At 45.2% G+C, this 16,122-nt stretch overlaps 1 protein-coding gene across 1 annotated transcript in view; it reads left to right on the plus strand.

Moving 5' to 3' along the window:
- The window catches only part of rapgef5a (Rap guanine nucleotide exchange factor (GEF) 5a), a 74,447-nt gene that overhangs the window by 26,409 nt on the left and 31,916 nt on the right, over positions 1–16,122 (plus strand). The window contains 3 exon segments of the mRNA XM_042075988.1: positions 2,013–2,061; positions 2,420–2,496; positions 8,866–8,994. Of these exon segments, the coding sequence (XP_041931922.1) occupies positions 2,013–2,061; positions 2,420–2,496; positions 8,866–8,994 (255 nt within the window).

The following is a 16,122-nucleotide window of genomic DNA, read 5'->3' on the forward strand; positions in this document are numbered from 1 at the left end:
TCACACTTTATTTCTCACTTGCACGCACACCCTCTCTCCCCCACACTCACATACACAGACAGACGCAGAGACACACTTTTTCTTTCTCATGCACACACACACACACACACACACACACACACACACACACACACACACACACACACACACACACTCTCTTATCAGCAGTCATCTCGTTCTCCACATGTCGGGAGGAGTTGGCCCAGCATACCTCTATTAGCTGAGAACTCAGGATCTCGCCTTCAGGCGTCCATTTGGCCCCTTCCATCCCTACCCCCACCCCATAAAGACCCACCCTATTAAAGAGCCATGCTGAAGCTCTAATAATCTTGCATCGCTCCCCATGGTGTTGAAGTGCGCCCCAGGAGACCTGATTAGCCCAATCAGCCCAGTTCCTGGAAGTCCACCGTGGGTTGTGTTGTTTTCCCCACATAATATGTAAAACTGATCAAGTCTAATAAGTGGTGTGGGGAGGCCTGAGTACAAGTCCCTGCCCGCACAGGTCAATCAGTCTCCTTAATTACTCATTCTAAATGCTGCTGTGTCACTACCAGCCTGGCAGGACTCGTATGATATCATTTGAATCATATTAACTGTCCAGGGTAGGCCAGGTCAAGAACACACACACACACACACACACACACACACATATATATACATATATACACACACACACACACACACACACACATATACACACACACACACATACACACACACACACACATATACACACACACACACACACACACATATACACACACACACACACACACACACACAATCTCGATTGGATCAGATTCCATTTCACACAGATCTCATTGTTATCATGTACTGTTCCCACACATCTCAAACAGGTCACAGAGGTCTTCAGCTCCAGCCTGCACCCTGAGCAAAACGATAGTCAGAAATTGATTACTCTTAACCATGAAGTTGGGAACCAAATCTAGCAGGAACGGACAAAAGGCCTGAGTAAAACCCTGCACATCCATTTTCATGGTTACTGTATAACTGAATATTTGATATTGGACCCTTTCTATTGGCACAATTAAAACTAGATTAGGGTTGTTTTAAACCGATAGTGGTCCCATCCAGTTGTGTGTTGTGAACTTCTTTAATGTGTCTGTCTTCACATGCCTGAAAGAGCCTTCTCAAAGAAAGCTGACATGCATTTGAAGCAACACCCTGGGGAAGCAGAGGCTGTGTCACTTTATTCAGAATCATTAAATGCATCTGCTCTGCCCACCTCATCAGGAGGGGGGGGGGAGGAAAAGAATGAGTGAGAAAGCGGGAAAGGGAGATCGAAAGAGGTAGAGCGAGAGAGACCGAGAGAAGGGAGGCAGAGGTGACCGATGCCTCATAAGACTGTAACATTAGTATCAACAGAGAGCAAAAGTTGACCTTGTGTCTGCTATTTGCCAGGGTCAAATGGTTTGAAGGTTAAAGAGAAAATGTTGGGAGTGTAGCGTTTTGGTCTTTGGTCCCAATGTGAAGAAAAGGGCTGAAAGCAGCTGAATGGCCCTGAAGAAGCTTCACTGTTCCACATTCTCTCTAGTATGAAGCACCTGGCCCAGAAGTGGCCCAGGTCTGAACCAGAACTGGTGTTTTCCAAAACAAGACAAACTCCAAGCACCCTCTTTTTAGATAGTTAAAAAGGCCTTTATATTCATGGCTCGGTCATTTTAAACTTTTAAGAACTTAATAGCAAGATAATAGAAAAACACAACACTGCTTGCTCCACGGTGCAACCAATTTATCAGCAATCCTGCGTCTTGGTCGTCAGTTTATTAATAAATTGGTTGTACCATGAAGCAAGCACTGTTGCACTTTTCAGGTCTCTTGCTCTTAAGTTGTGCTTGCAAAATAGCTTCACCTGCAGTATAGCTTATCAGCTTATCAAGGTGTCCGTCTCCTCTCCATCCTCTATGAAATCTTTAAAAACTCAACCCAACCTTTGGAGTTTAAAAACTCATTTTGTTTGAGGTAAGAAGCATCTCCCTGTACTTCCACAGGTCCAAAATGAGCTGGCAGCAGCACTTGCTCGGAAGGCAAGAAAGTCAAGTAAGCATGTTTCGGATGATCTTACATGTCAAATACTACTACTAAAGATTCCATACAATATCTTCTTAATATGCATGCTGTACAAACTAGGAAAAGTAGGAAAACAGTATAATGTAATGTATAATGTAAAAAGTATAATCTGTCCTGAGTTTGTACTTGAGAGTGCTTGATATTAGATGATTTTATTTTATTTATGTATAGTATTTTATGTGCTATGGACCTGTGTGGGCCTGAAATAAAGATTGAATTAAATTCAATTGAAAATGTCTTGTTTGATAATTATTGAGGGCACTCTTTGCTGTAGATATGATTTCTGATGATGTGTGTGAGGGGTAACTGCTTGTTGGTTTGTCTGCAGTGTCCGAAGAGGATTCCTCCGAGTCTGCTGAGAGCTCTCCACAGGAGACCCCCAAAAGCAGTGACGTCCAGGCCAAAGTAAGAGACACACACACACACACACACACACACACACACACACACACACACACACATACACACATACACACACACACACTCTGGAGTGCGTGATTGAAGAGTTTGGTCAGTTTTCTGTAGTTTTCTATGGTTGAGACCAATGTTATTCAGGGATGTTGATTGGAGTTGACACCAACATACCTGCCCTTGAACAGAGGAGGCCTATCTCAACATTTTGACCGCGCAAAATGTATCCACCTAGTGAGCTCATCTCTAAACTGTCATTTTGAAGACAAACTTGCAAAATGTGACCTTGCCCGGAGGTTGGAGGGTATTCAGTATTCACAAGCGATTTCTTTCATCTGGCAGTGAATGTAATCTTTACCCTACAACCCTGATTGGCACACACTCAGTCCATGTTTACTCGTGATAATCACTAGGAAAGTGGGACAGAGGCGTTTTGAAAAGGAGATACAAGTGTATCTGCAGCAGAGTATCCAAAAGGGTCATTCTGTGTGAAATCAGAAAAGGTTGTTGCTGGACTGTGTCAGATTGTATGGTGACCTTGTCTATATCATGAATGAGTCCCAAAACCAAGGCCTGTAAAACATTTTCTAATCAAAGCTTATATCTTTTCATTTTTTCAGCCCTTGATATTACCTCAGCTTTACAGCCTGAAGCAATGTTTGGGCATTAATATCATGAAAATTACTGTTTATAGCCAACCCAAACTTTATAGGACAGAAGACAAATGTGTTTTCAGTTTGACCAAACCATTAAAAGTTTGTACAGCATGCTGATTGGGTTTGACATCCATCCTACTAAGTTTGGGTAGGCTAGGAATAAAACTTTTAAAGATAGTAATGCTCTAACATGACCTCCAAGACACATTTCTGAGAGAGTAAATGATTTTTAACATTTTCCTGGATTCTGTCTGATTTGACGCATAATGACCCAAAATGGAGAGCAAGAGAGAGAGAATGAGAAGGAGTATGTGAGAGGATGGGAGAGAGGGATTAGGGAGGGGGAAAGAAAGAGACTGTAAGTGTACATGAGGGAAAAGAGCAAGACTGAAAAAGAGAACATGTGAAAGAAAAAAGCAGGATGGAGGAAAGAAAGGGTGGAGGAGGCACGGGGAGGGAGAGAGGGAGTGATGGGGGAAAAAAGGAAGAGTAACATTTATGCTTCCTACAGAAAGGAAAATGTCTTTAAATGATTCAACAACACGGGGGAACAATGCAAGTCCCTGCGTCACATTGCCTGTACTCGGCAACACTACAACTAACAGCTCTGGCTAAATTAAGATCCCGAGATGCGTCCATGTACCTTAAGCTTGCACGTGGGCACTTGTCGCGTACACACACACACACACACACACACACACACACACACACACACACACACACACTCATGTGTTTGTGTGTGTCCATGTTTGCCTGCTTGTTTGGATAAAGCCCTGTTTGTGTCTTTTGTACTTTGAGTGTTTTTAAAAAGAGATGAGATGAGTGGTAAGGAGAGAGGGAGGGAGGGGGAGAGAGAGAGGAATGGAGGGAGGGGGGAGAGAGAGAAAGAGAGAGAGAGGTAGAGGAGGGCAGGATAGCATTGATCAGAGGAGATGAGAAAGCAGTGAGCGAAAGTGGAACGATAAGGAGGAGGAAGAGGTTTTTGGAGAGGAAGGTCATGGCTTCAGGTGCTAGAGAGAGAAAGAGGGGGGAGAAGAGAAAGGGATGAAAAGAGGGTGGGTTAGGGAGGTCAAAGAAAGAGGGGAGGAGGGCAATGAGTGACTGCAAAAGAGCAAGTAGGAGGAAGAAAGGGAGAGAGAGATTGTGACAGAGATAGAGAGAAAGATGGAGTGAATGAGAGACAGACAGAGCATGAGAGAGAAATGAGAGCGATAGAGCGATAGAGAGGGATATTTGTGTATGTCCAGACCAAGGGGGAGGGAGAGAGAGAGGGAGATGGAGGGAGGGAGGGAGATGGAGACGGACAGAGTGGGTCTCTTGGCATGTCTTCAAACAGGGGAAACCTCTTTGCTCTATCTTAATTATTTATCAGCTGTGCCATCGTCAGCAACAGAAGCCTGGGAACACGGAACCTATGGTGCTCTGGAACACAGAACACCCCACACACACACACACACACCCTGCTGGGGTTACGAGAAACTCCTGACACACACACACACACACACATACACACACACACACACTAACACACACACACTAACAAGCACACACATTCTTATGTAACCAAATCAACAGTTTGACTCATGTCCCATTTCTGTGTTAAAAAAAGCACCGTCCAGTTTCATGTTTTTGTGTATTTATTTACGCGGCCTCTAACGAGGGCCTCTGAGGAGGAAATGAGTAGTGGGTAGGGGGCTGTGTGTTGGGGTGTGAGGGGGGACATGAGCAGGAAGTGCACTGGGGTATTCTTGGTAGGGTTTGGGGTTGAAACAGGGCCTGAGAGAGTTGTTATCATGGGTGTTTTCTTAGTAAACAAGTCCGAGAGTGGGAAGGTGGCCGGTGTAGGGGAGGTGGGGGGTGGTTGGAATGCAGAAAGGTGTGTGTGTGTGTGTGTGTGTGTGTGTGTGTGTGTGTTTATATCTGTGCACATTAGTGTACAGTAACTGCTTTTGTGTATTTGTGTTCATTTTTTATTCATGAGTATGTGTTTGCATGCATGTCTGCATGAAGATTATTTTGGTGTGTGTGTATGTGTGGTCTGATGTGTACCTTTTTTGATGTTTTGTCTGTGTGTGTCAGTGCGTACGTGTGTATCTGTTTGTGTGTGGGTGCAGGTGTGTCTGTAATTTTGGGCAGTTGTTGCCTGTAGTCAGATTTGGCTCCCTTCTCTACATTGTGACAGGAGTCTCTGTAGACTCCATACAGTGCTAGCAGCCCTTGAGTGTGGAGAGGATGGAGAGGAGCCCAGAGTGTATTGTGTTTGTGTGGTGTGTGTAGGTGTATTTGTTTGTGTGTATGTGTGTTTTTTTTTAAGTGAATGGGTTTATTTGTGGTTGTGTGTGTTTTTGTGTGTATTAGATATGTGTGTGTGTGTGTGTGTGTGTGTGTGTGTGTGAGTGAGAGTGTGTTTTGGGAGCAGGATGTAACCGTAAAGCCTCAGGACGGCACTCTCGTCACAGGCGCTGCCGCTGCAGGTAATGACTGCCTGCATGTAATAACAGGCCTGAGCCTGCCTGGCAGTCTGTCTGTCTCCCACACCAGAGGGGCTGGACCAGGTCAGCAGCCCACGCTGTCTGCTCGTCATTCACACACACACACACACACACACACACACACACACACACACACATACACACACAGTACTGTGCAAACGTTTTAGGCACCCATTAGATTAGTTGTTTTAGCAACAATATGATTACCATATATGTTTATCTTTTTATAGTTTTCACTAGAATTCAACCAGAAGATAGACAGATTTTTTTTTTTTGCATTTCTGGTTCAGGCTCTAGTCTTTTGCATCTATTTGACTGGATGTTTTTGCAGTGTTATAATGACCAGTCTCACAAGGGGGAAGCTGGAACTGGTTGGTACTGGTTCTGGCTCTGACGCATCGGTATCAGAAGTGTGAAGGAGATGACGACACTGACAAATCAAAGATCTCATTGAAAAGCTACAGCTGGAAGAGTTCATTGCTCACCTAAATTGGAAAAAGCATGGCCAAAGATTTCTATTCAAAGATTCTTGATGAGGCAAGCTGACCCTCTATTCCCACCTGGGAATACAATGAAGAGGGTCACCGGAGATGTACAGTATGTTTCAGGCGGCTCCTCCACTTTGTGCCATGCCAAAATGCTCTTGACACGGCAGTGGCAGTTTTAGGGTGAGTTAAGGTCAAGTCAGCAGCTGAGACTGTCCATTGGCAGTCCATTGGCAGTTTGAGACTGAAATTGGACTGGTATCAAAACAAAAACTACATTTTATCTGTATTTAAATACTGTGTACAGTGCATATTTCCAGTGTTCTCTGGTCATATTCTAATTAAGAGTGAGAGTGAGAAATACTCTAAAAAGAAAGCAAAACATGTAAGGTGCCTAAGACCTTTGCACAGTACTGTGTATATGTATACAGTATATAGGCACACACACACACACACACACACACACACACACACACACACAGCAACGTACTTAACCTAGAGTGCCACTATGTCTGTTTGTCTCTTACTTTCTTCTTTTTCTTTTTCTTTCTGTGCGGTGGCTGTGTGTCCTTCCTGAGTCATATATCAGCACTTTTGCTTTTTAAGTGAGCAGCGTGTGGCAGATGAATATTTGAAAAGGGCCCCCCCCCCACCGTGAGCACAGCAGCGCTGGTGAAGAGCACAAGCAGATATGGGCAGCATGACATATTCATGCCATGTTGCCCTCTGTGTGTGTGTGTGTGTGTGTGTGTGTGTGTGTGTGTGTGGCCCACTGTGAGGAGTCCTCTCTACTTACTGAGGTTTACCATTGGGTCAATTTTCTTTCTTTCTTTCTTTCTTTCTTTCTTTCTTTCTTTCTTTCCTTCCTTCTTTCTCTTTTTCTGTCTTGTCTTTCTTTCATGTTTTCTCTCTGTGTGTTTCCTCTGCTATTGTATTATAGATGCTGTGTTCCTCCTCTCATAGAGACTCATCTACCCTTTCCTATCCACCCTCTCTCCCTCTCTCCCTCTCTCCCTCTCTCTGAGGTAGCTTAGCCCAGTAGAGTCCACTAAAGCCCAGAGATGGACGCTTATGAGCTCTCTCTTCCCTCTGGTATGCTTGGGGATTTTTCAGTCATGGCCTTTAATGTGTTATCCTTTCCTAACTGCCCCCCTATCTCCCCACCTCATTGTTCCTGTGGCACCATGGGATTGATTTACCTCACAGGAAGTCCTCCACTCTGGGCAAATGGCACCACGGCACAGGGTAAATAAACAAAACCCATGACCAGCCTGTGCTGGCTGATAGCTGATAGTCCAGTACACCAGAGGTCCAGTTCCCAGTTCACTCTGTTTAGGTCCCCAACCATACGATAAGTGTGTGTGTGTGTGTGTGTGTGTGTGTGTGTGTGGTGGAAGATTAACCGTATCTTCATATGGACTCATATCTACATCAAAGGAGCTCTATAAAGCTCAGACCTACTGATCTAAAATCAAATACATGTGAGATCATATATGGCCCACATAAGCTCTGTGAGCCAATCATGTGCAGTCTTCACCCTGCTACAGTACTTGCTACCACACACACACACACACACACATACACACACACTGATTGTCGGATTTCACATGCTTAAACTTCTGTAGACGGTAGACTGTACACACACCTGTTGCTGATGTTGCTGATTGTACAGAAAACACACACACACACACACACACACACCACCAACTGGAACAGACTAGCATCAAGGAAGAGAAAAAACTGTCCTGGAGTTTCCCCTTCCAGGCCTCATACAAAGGGAGGGGGAGTAGCTACATGTACCTCCAGACCTCTCTTCTTTCTGTTTCCTTCTTGCCCTTTCATTTTCTCTCAGTCTCTCTCACTCAGTCTTTCTTTTCAGCTTTGCTCTCTCTTCCTCCTATCTTTCCTTTCTCCTTTCACCACTCCTCCACTCTCTCTTTTCTTCCACTGTATCCCCCTCTCCCTTTCTCCCTTCTCTCTGTTCTCTCTTGTATAATAGATGTTGTCATACTCCTCTCATAGACTCTTAGCCAAGCTTTAATATCTACTCCTCTCCCTCCCCTCTGTGTAGAGGAGGAGCTATCAACTTACACACACACACACACACACACACATCCAGGCACACTTCTGCTACTTACACTTACACATGCCCCCCCCCTTCATATGCTGTGTGTGTGTGTGTGTGTGTGTGTGGCAGAGGGACGAGGAGGAGAGAAGGAAACTAGAGGGAGGAGATCACACACCCGCACACTCCCCCCCCCCCCCCCCCCCCTCTCTCTCTCTCTCTCACTCACACACACTCACTCACATGAGGAGTCAGTTATAGAGACACCTTGGGAGACCGCACTTAGAAGGTCCAATTCTTCATCACTCTCACCACACTGTTTTTGGCAGGAGACTGATGCCCTCTCTCTCTGCCAACTCTTTGCTGTGTGTGTGTGCGATGGTGTTGAATACTTTTGTTTTGATTTTTATCTCTGGAGATTGGACTGCTTTATTTGGAGTTCTTTTCGGGAGGTTTTAAGTCATTTTGTTTTGGGGTTTACAGGGGTTTAGCTGCTTTGCTTGGGTGTCTCCAGGAATTGAGGTTTTTTTTGTGGGGGGGGGGGGGGTGTGTTGAGATTGGTTTAGTTTTGGGATTGGATTTCTCTGGGTGGAGAGGTAAAGATGGGGACCATGTCGTGGGACTGCGGGCTGAAGTACCTGTTCTCTGTGCCCCCGGTGCTGCAGCAGGGGGGGGTGTGCGGTCTGCGGCCACCCGACGAGCTCTCCCGTCTGGAGATGGTCCAGCGGCTCGCTAAGGACGGCTGCCGCTTCCTCCAGAACCACAACTACCGCCTGCCCGACCGGACTGCACCGGTGAGTACCCTTTCGAACCTCGCTCTCTCCATCCATCTCTCCTCTCTGTCTCTCTGTTTCTTTTTTTCTCTCTTTTTATTCCTCCTATCCGTCGCTTGCTCTAATCACCATTTCTCCATCTCCGTGGTGGCACCTGTTGCTGTGGTAACAGACCCTGCTTATCTTGTTACGTTTGTTATTATCTAATGATAATTCCATGTCATTTGCATTTCAAGTGATGTTATAGGTGTTTATCGCACTGCTAGTGTTCACTTGTGTGCACATCTAAATGTGGGAACGTTTTTTTTTTTCTTATATAGGTCCAAAAGTAAGCTGAATCCTAATATTTTGAATTCTCTTTTGTTTATTATGATAATGTACTAATTGTTATTTATTATCACATCTGCTAAATGTACTTCCCCTGCTTACATGTTCATGAGTGTGATTGAGTTCCAACCTGGAGGCATGTCATCATGTAAAACTCGACCCAAACAAACAAAACCGTGTACGACATGACGCCACAAGCTTGAATTGGCGCTCTGCTTCAAAGGGATTCCTCCTTCTCCTGTTTCACCTGCTGCTAGCATCACACAGGAAGTCTGGGGCTCTCAGACACGCTGAAGCAGGCTGGCGTGAGTTGTTGCAGGAGGGGTGGTGTTACGTGTCTTACTCTCGCGGTGCGTTAGAGGCTGAACTGTTCAACTGTCCCGCCGGGCGCGCGAGCGAAAGAGACATGCCGCCTGGCTGGTCTCGTGTAAACAAGGCACCCGGTCGCACTAACTCAGCCCGAAGTGTTCCTGGACAGGGAGGAATTTTTAAGGCATGCGCACGTGTGTGCATACACAAGAAGACACACACGCACACACACACACACACACACACACACACACATGCACACACATGCACACACACACACACACACACACACACACACACACACACAGACGTACAGCAAGTCTGGGGATGCCTGTTGTTCTGCTGCAGCCAGGTTAATTGTGCCTAGAGGCGTGCAGCCACGTTTGACTAATCACATGGTAACGCTCGACTGTGCGAGTGTGCTTCATTTTCGCTACTTGTCCATTTTTGCTACTTGACTTGGCTTTATGGCTGCTGAACACCTGTACACCTCTGCTAAGTCCTATAAATGTAGAGTCGAGTGGTGATGGTTTTATTGTACACATTAATGGTACATACGTCAGACTGAGTGCATTCCTTTCATGTGTAGACTGTATGGATTTATAATAGATATGCTTAGGCAGGTTTGGGTGAAAAAACTAGGCTCTTGATGCTACTTCAACAGGCATTCTCAGAGTGATGGAGAGGCTCTGAAAATGGTTATAAATAGTGGTTGCATCGTTTGACCTAGAAATCCCATATTAACTACTTTGTAAGTGTTTAATAACCTGTTGTGTGTTATCCTCATATGAACTCTTTTCCTGGCTGAATGGAGATGTCATTAATCATCTATTGGGAGTTTATACAGTATCTCACTAATCATGTACCTTGCTCCTGAAATGCGTACATGCTGACTTTTTATTGGCTGTCGAGTTGCTGATAAAGTGCTCTGATTGGCTGTCCTCACAATGTCTAGCATTCTGTCTCTCCCTTCCTGCCATTCATTGCTCCTGGCGAGCCTTCGCTCTGTTGTCATAGCGATGTTTCAGCTCGGGCCCACTGCTCTATTATAGGAGATATTTTTAATCTGCCGCCCCCAGAGTGTCCTTCTCCATGGCGATTGACCACAAATCCGGGGACTCGTACGTCAGCTCTCTTAGCCCTTGATCGCTTTTGAAAGTGTTGATAAAATCAGAAATGATTACAATGTTAACCACTGTGCTCATGGTCCTACACACACACACACACACACACACACACACACACACACACACACACACACACACACTGTTGGCGCCGATGGCCCCTATAACAGGAGTCGTGTGGCCCCCGACCCGTGCAGACGCAGGGCGTTTGGTTATGTAAGCCTCCGTGTCTGTGGCCATAAAAGTCCAGGCTGCTGCTGAGACCGAACCAGAGCCAAGCAGCTGTGCAGCAGACACACACACACACACACACACACACACACACACACACACACACACACACACACAACATTGTCTTGGGTCTCACTCAAACAGGGGCTGCTTTGCTTTGGTATGGGTGTGTGTGTCGGTGTCGGTGTGTGAGTGAGTGGGCGGGGGACGCAGGGTCGTAACATGATTGGTGAGTCTGTTTCCTTTTGGCCAGTGTGTGTGTGCGTGATAGGCAGTTCAGACTGGGCTGGTTATCTCACCTTTCGTGCGCTGGAGGCTGAGAGCAAATGAGCTCCATCATGGTGACGATTAACAGGATTTAAGGCTCTAGACCAGGGGCTTTGGGCCTGACGCTCGGGAAGAAGCCCTTTCCTCTACCACTGTGTGTGTGTGTGTGACTTGAGGGTGTGTGTGTGTTTGTTTGTCCTTGTATGTGTTTTGTGTGTTGCACATGTTTGTGCCCTGACATTTTATCTTGTGTCGTATGTGCATGCATGCTGCTCTCTCTCTTCTCTCTCTCTCTCTCTTTCTTTCTTTCTTTCTCTTTCTCTCTTTCTCTCTCTCTCTCCCCCTCCCTGCCTCTCTCACTCTCTCTGTTTGTGGATGTGTGTCTCTTTCAAATATAGCAGAACAGCCCTGTCATTAGTAGTCTGCTTGTTGTTTTGCCTGATGTAGGGGGTGTGATGTTTTCTCCTCCTGACTGATACCCATGTATTGTCTTTTCACCGCTCCTTTCCAGGAATAAGACCCCTATCACTGCAGCCTAGTGGCCCCCCTGCCCAAGCTAGATTACCGCAGGGCATGTTTGAGGAAACAAGGGGTTACAGCTGAATACACACACACACACACACACACACACACACACACACACACACACACACACACACACACACCATACATATACACACATATACACGTATACGTAAGTGCTCAGGAACACAGGAAAGGAACACAAGTGCTTCCTGTTGGCTTTCCATGGAGCGCGCCGCTTTCCTTTCCTCTAAGCGCCCTCCTGTACGTCAGCCAGAAGATCTGTCAGCCCTTTCCCCTGACCGTGAGAACGCAGCGGACACCACCCTCACTAATAGGGTGACCACCCGTCCCGCGTAGCGCGTGCGCGCACAGCATTTGAAGCCATATTCATGCGTCCCGCAAATTGAGACTGTGTCACGCATAATCAATGCTTGCTCAAAAAAAATTTGGTCGCTCTATATCCTGCAGCCAGTTGCACGTAAGTTCCATCTTAGCTCAGTTCTAACGTAAACTGGCACGTTGAAGTTTACGAGCTACTAAAATGTATCGGGTTGCACCAAATTAAATAGTTTCAACATAACACCAGAGAATCCGTAGACGGGCTCTAGTAACACAAGTTATGACTTAAACTAGATGTATCGCAGAGCGGTACAAAATATGACCGCCGCCCAGTCCAGCACATTTTTTCCACAAAAAGAAATCACGCTGAAAGGCCTATATGATTCTAACTGTCTCACTAAATTGCATTATCCACACTCAATTCTCACTGGTATCTGCTAGACAACAAGTACCAAAACATGATTAGTTAATAGATTTCACATGTAAAATTAATTTTATACAACCCCACCTCCATCTTGCCTGTTCATAATTCTGAGAAATTCTTGATTGTTTGTGTTATGTTTATGTTATGTGAGTGTGTGTGTGTGTGTGTGTGTGTGTGTGTGCATGCTTGTGTGTATGCCTGCGTATGTGCCTGTGCATGCAAGCGTACATATGTCTACTGTGTGAGTATGTGTCATACGTATGATTACTGTGAATGTATGTGTGTGTGTGTATCTGTTTGTGCACATGTGTGCACATGAAATGGGTTAACATGGCCCCTGGAGGCAAACATACGGAAAATCCTAGGCCCTACAGTTCTCAAGATATTCACAGAGAACTGTGTCTGTCCTACCCTCCTTTCGGGGGGTCCAGTCCAGTGGGGGGGCTACAGATCAAAACGAAAAAATGACGGTTCCATGCTATCCATGTGGGGGTACATGCCCACCAAGTTTTGTGTACCCCGGTCTTTCAGTGTCCCGGGAATCCTTGTTGGTGTACATCACTAAATGTACACATAAATTATTTTATTGTAAGGCCCCCCATGAACGAAAGTACACAAAACTTGGCATGCATTCGGAGGGTGTCATAATGATCCTACACTTTTAATTTTGTGCAGTTTTGACCTTGTCAGCCAGAGATATTGTGATGAAAACACCTAATTTTTTGCTTTTTAATTTTTAACTAGGTGGCGCTACACATGAAATAAGTGGTAATGGGATGGGTTGACATGCCCCCTTAAGACCAACATACATAAAAAAGGTGGACCTCCTAGGCCCTACGGTTCTCGAGATATTCACAGAAAACTGTCTCCGGCCACCTACAGGCCAGTTGGTGTATAGTAACATAAATTAATTTATTGTGTGGCCTCCCATGAACGGAATTCCACAAAACTTGGCATGCATACAGAGGGTGTCATAATGATCCTACACTTCCAATTTCGTGCAGTTTTGACTATGTTAGGTCACAGATACCTTCAATTACAACACCTCATTTTTACTTTTTTGTGTTTAACTAGGTGGCGCTATGCATGAAATGAGTGGTTATGGAATGGGTTGACATGGCCCCTTGAGATCAACATACAAAAAAATGGCCCTCCTAAACCCTACGGTTTTCGAGATATTCACAGAAAACTGTGTCTGCCCTACCCTCCTTTCCGGGGGTCCAGTCCAGCGGGTGGGGGTTCAGATCAAAACGAAAAATGATGGTTCCATGCTATCCTTGTGGGGTTACATGCCCACCAAGTTTCGTGTACCCCGGTCTTTCAGTGTCCCGGGAATCATTGACAGAAATTTGGGCATGCGAAAAAGAAAAGAAAAAAAATCTGACTAAACCTACATGTATATGACTGCCGCTTCGCTGGGCGGCGGTCATAATTACACCCCCCCTCTCCCTAGGTGTAAGGTCTGTCGTAGGTAATTTTTTAACATGTTTTTCTCATTTAAATTGTGGGGATGTTAAATTTAACAAAGTATAGGCCTAAGTCGAGAAGAGTTACATACGCAACCAATTACACACATTTAATTTAGCTACTTGAGCAGTGTTTGAATGATGTTTATCTTCACTGGAAATCATGAGGGACCTACAAATAGGCTACCAAACATCTACCCATCATTACCACTCAAAGCATACATTTCATTGCTGTGGATTGAGTCAGAGATTTCATTAGCCATAGGCCTACTTGAAAGAGGTTTAACGTTACCGTTACCTTCACTAACGTTAACGTTATTCACTGCGGTAGCCTACGTTAGGCCAAGTGGTGGCTGAAATGTTAGGCTACCCAGAACACTGAACAGTTTTTTTTCCCTGCGCCTGCCTTTACTAACATGCAAGTTCACCATCCTTCCTCCCCCTTATCGTTTTTTACAGCTCCTTCTTTACATTTATAATTTATTTAAAGTGAATTAATTGTGTAATGAGAAATAAATAAAATGAAATAGGCCTAGCTAAAGTAAATCGTAAGTGGAAGTGGAAGTGCATCTGTCAATTCACTGAATGTTCAAAGTAGGCTATTATGAATCTTTATTTAGAAAAAAAATACACATTGGTTGGCCTATTCATGATACATCAGCAATTACACATGTTTAGGGGAGGGCATTATTAATATACCATGTACGGTGGATATGTGCTAGAAATGGGTAAACCGCTATCAGTGAGTCTGCCCGTGAGGTGGGGGCACCGCCGCGCCAGGCAGTGTCCCACATTGTCCCTCAGAAACATACCCCTTGTCGCCCCTTGGGATTATTAGCAGGTGGTCACCCTACTCACTAACTCCCACCCCTAACCCTGATGAGATGGACTTTTCCAAGAATAAACCAGACTAATTCAATGACAACCCTGTCCAGTTTCCAGTGTGTGACAGCACACTGTTATAGAATCACTGATGGGAAGAGTGTGACGAGCAAATGGATATTACACATGTTCACTTTGTAGCATTTTGTTTAGCACCGCAATAGACAGACAGCTTTACTATTTATAACTCTGCCAACTCTGCTATCTGGAGCTAACTCCGCTAACTTGTAGCGGGCTGTCTGAGCCAGTCATGGGATCCCTCCACAGTCTACATCACCAGTAAGGCCTGGACTCAGCTGCCTCCAGTGTTGCCTGTCTGGTGTGGCGTTCCAGTGGAGAGCTTTGACGCTACGGTAACAGTCTAATGGGCTAACAGGCTTAACTCCTGTGTGGAGAGACCTAGCCAGGGCAGGTCAGGGGGAGGCCAGTGGGTTAGCGCAGTGTCAGTGGCCCTGCTAGCTTTGTGTGTGGTGGTACAGCACCTTACAGTAAGCTTTTTCCACTGCAGTGTACTGGCTGAAGGGTGAAGCTGAAGGTGGACATGCATGACATCTCATCACCATGCAGTTGATTCTAATGTACAAGATGAATATATACTGGGCAACTTAATAGAAGAAAGTCTCAAACTGAACTGACTTGAGAGCAAGATAGAGACAGAAGCTGGGTTCAGTTAGTGTGAGGCGTTCATAAAAATGTATATGACCCAGTTCCACTGCAGAGCTCCCACAACAACAAAGCTAAAAATCCCAGGGCAGTTCAGCCTCACAGCACATGCTTATGAAGCAAGGCAGACATAACCAACTCTCAGAAACAGCCTCACTGTGATGAACCCAATACAGCACAATTCAGCACAGTCCACAGCAACATGGGACAGCATGACACCGCACAAGATAAACAATAAATGAGAACACAATAACTCTCAACATATTATTATTATTACACAATAACACATTAAATGAGTCATTATCACACAACACAGAGCGGCTGATGGAGCAGTATGTCATCACTTGAGCTAGTCTGTGACCCGATCCTACCATACCTTGGTACCATACCAGACCTTGAATTTCCCCTGGGGATCAATAAAGTATCTATCTATCTATCTATCTATCTATACAAACTTACAGTCTGAATGTCTCAAAGGTAGGCAGGACAACATGCTTGACAAATAGTGTATTACGACACACAACAACAGCACATAACAGCATGGCATACAATATCACAATACATCACAGCATGCAAGAATCTTGGTGCACAT

Source organism: Alosa sapidissima, chromosome 21 (assembly GCF_018492685.1).
Source record: "Alosa sapidissima isolate fAloSap1 chromosome 21, fAloSap1.pri, whole genome shotgun sequence".
NCBI lineage: Eukaryota > Metazoa > Chordata > Actinopteri > Clupeiformes > Clupeidae > Alosa > Alosa sapidissima.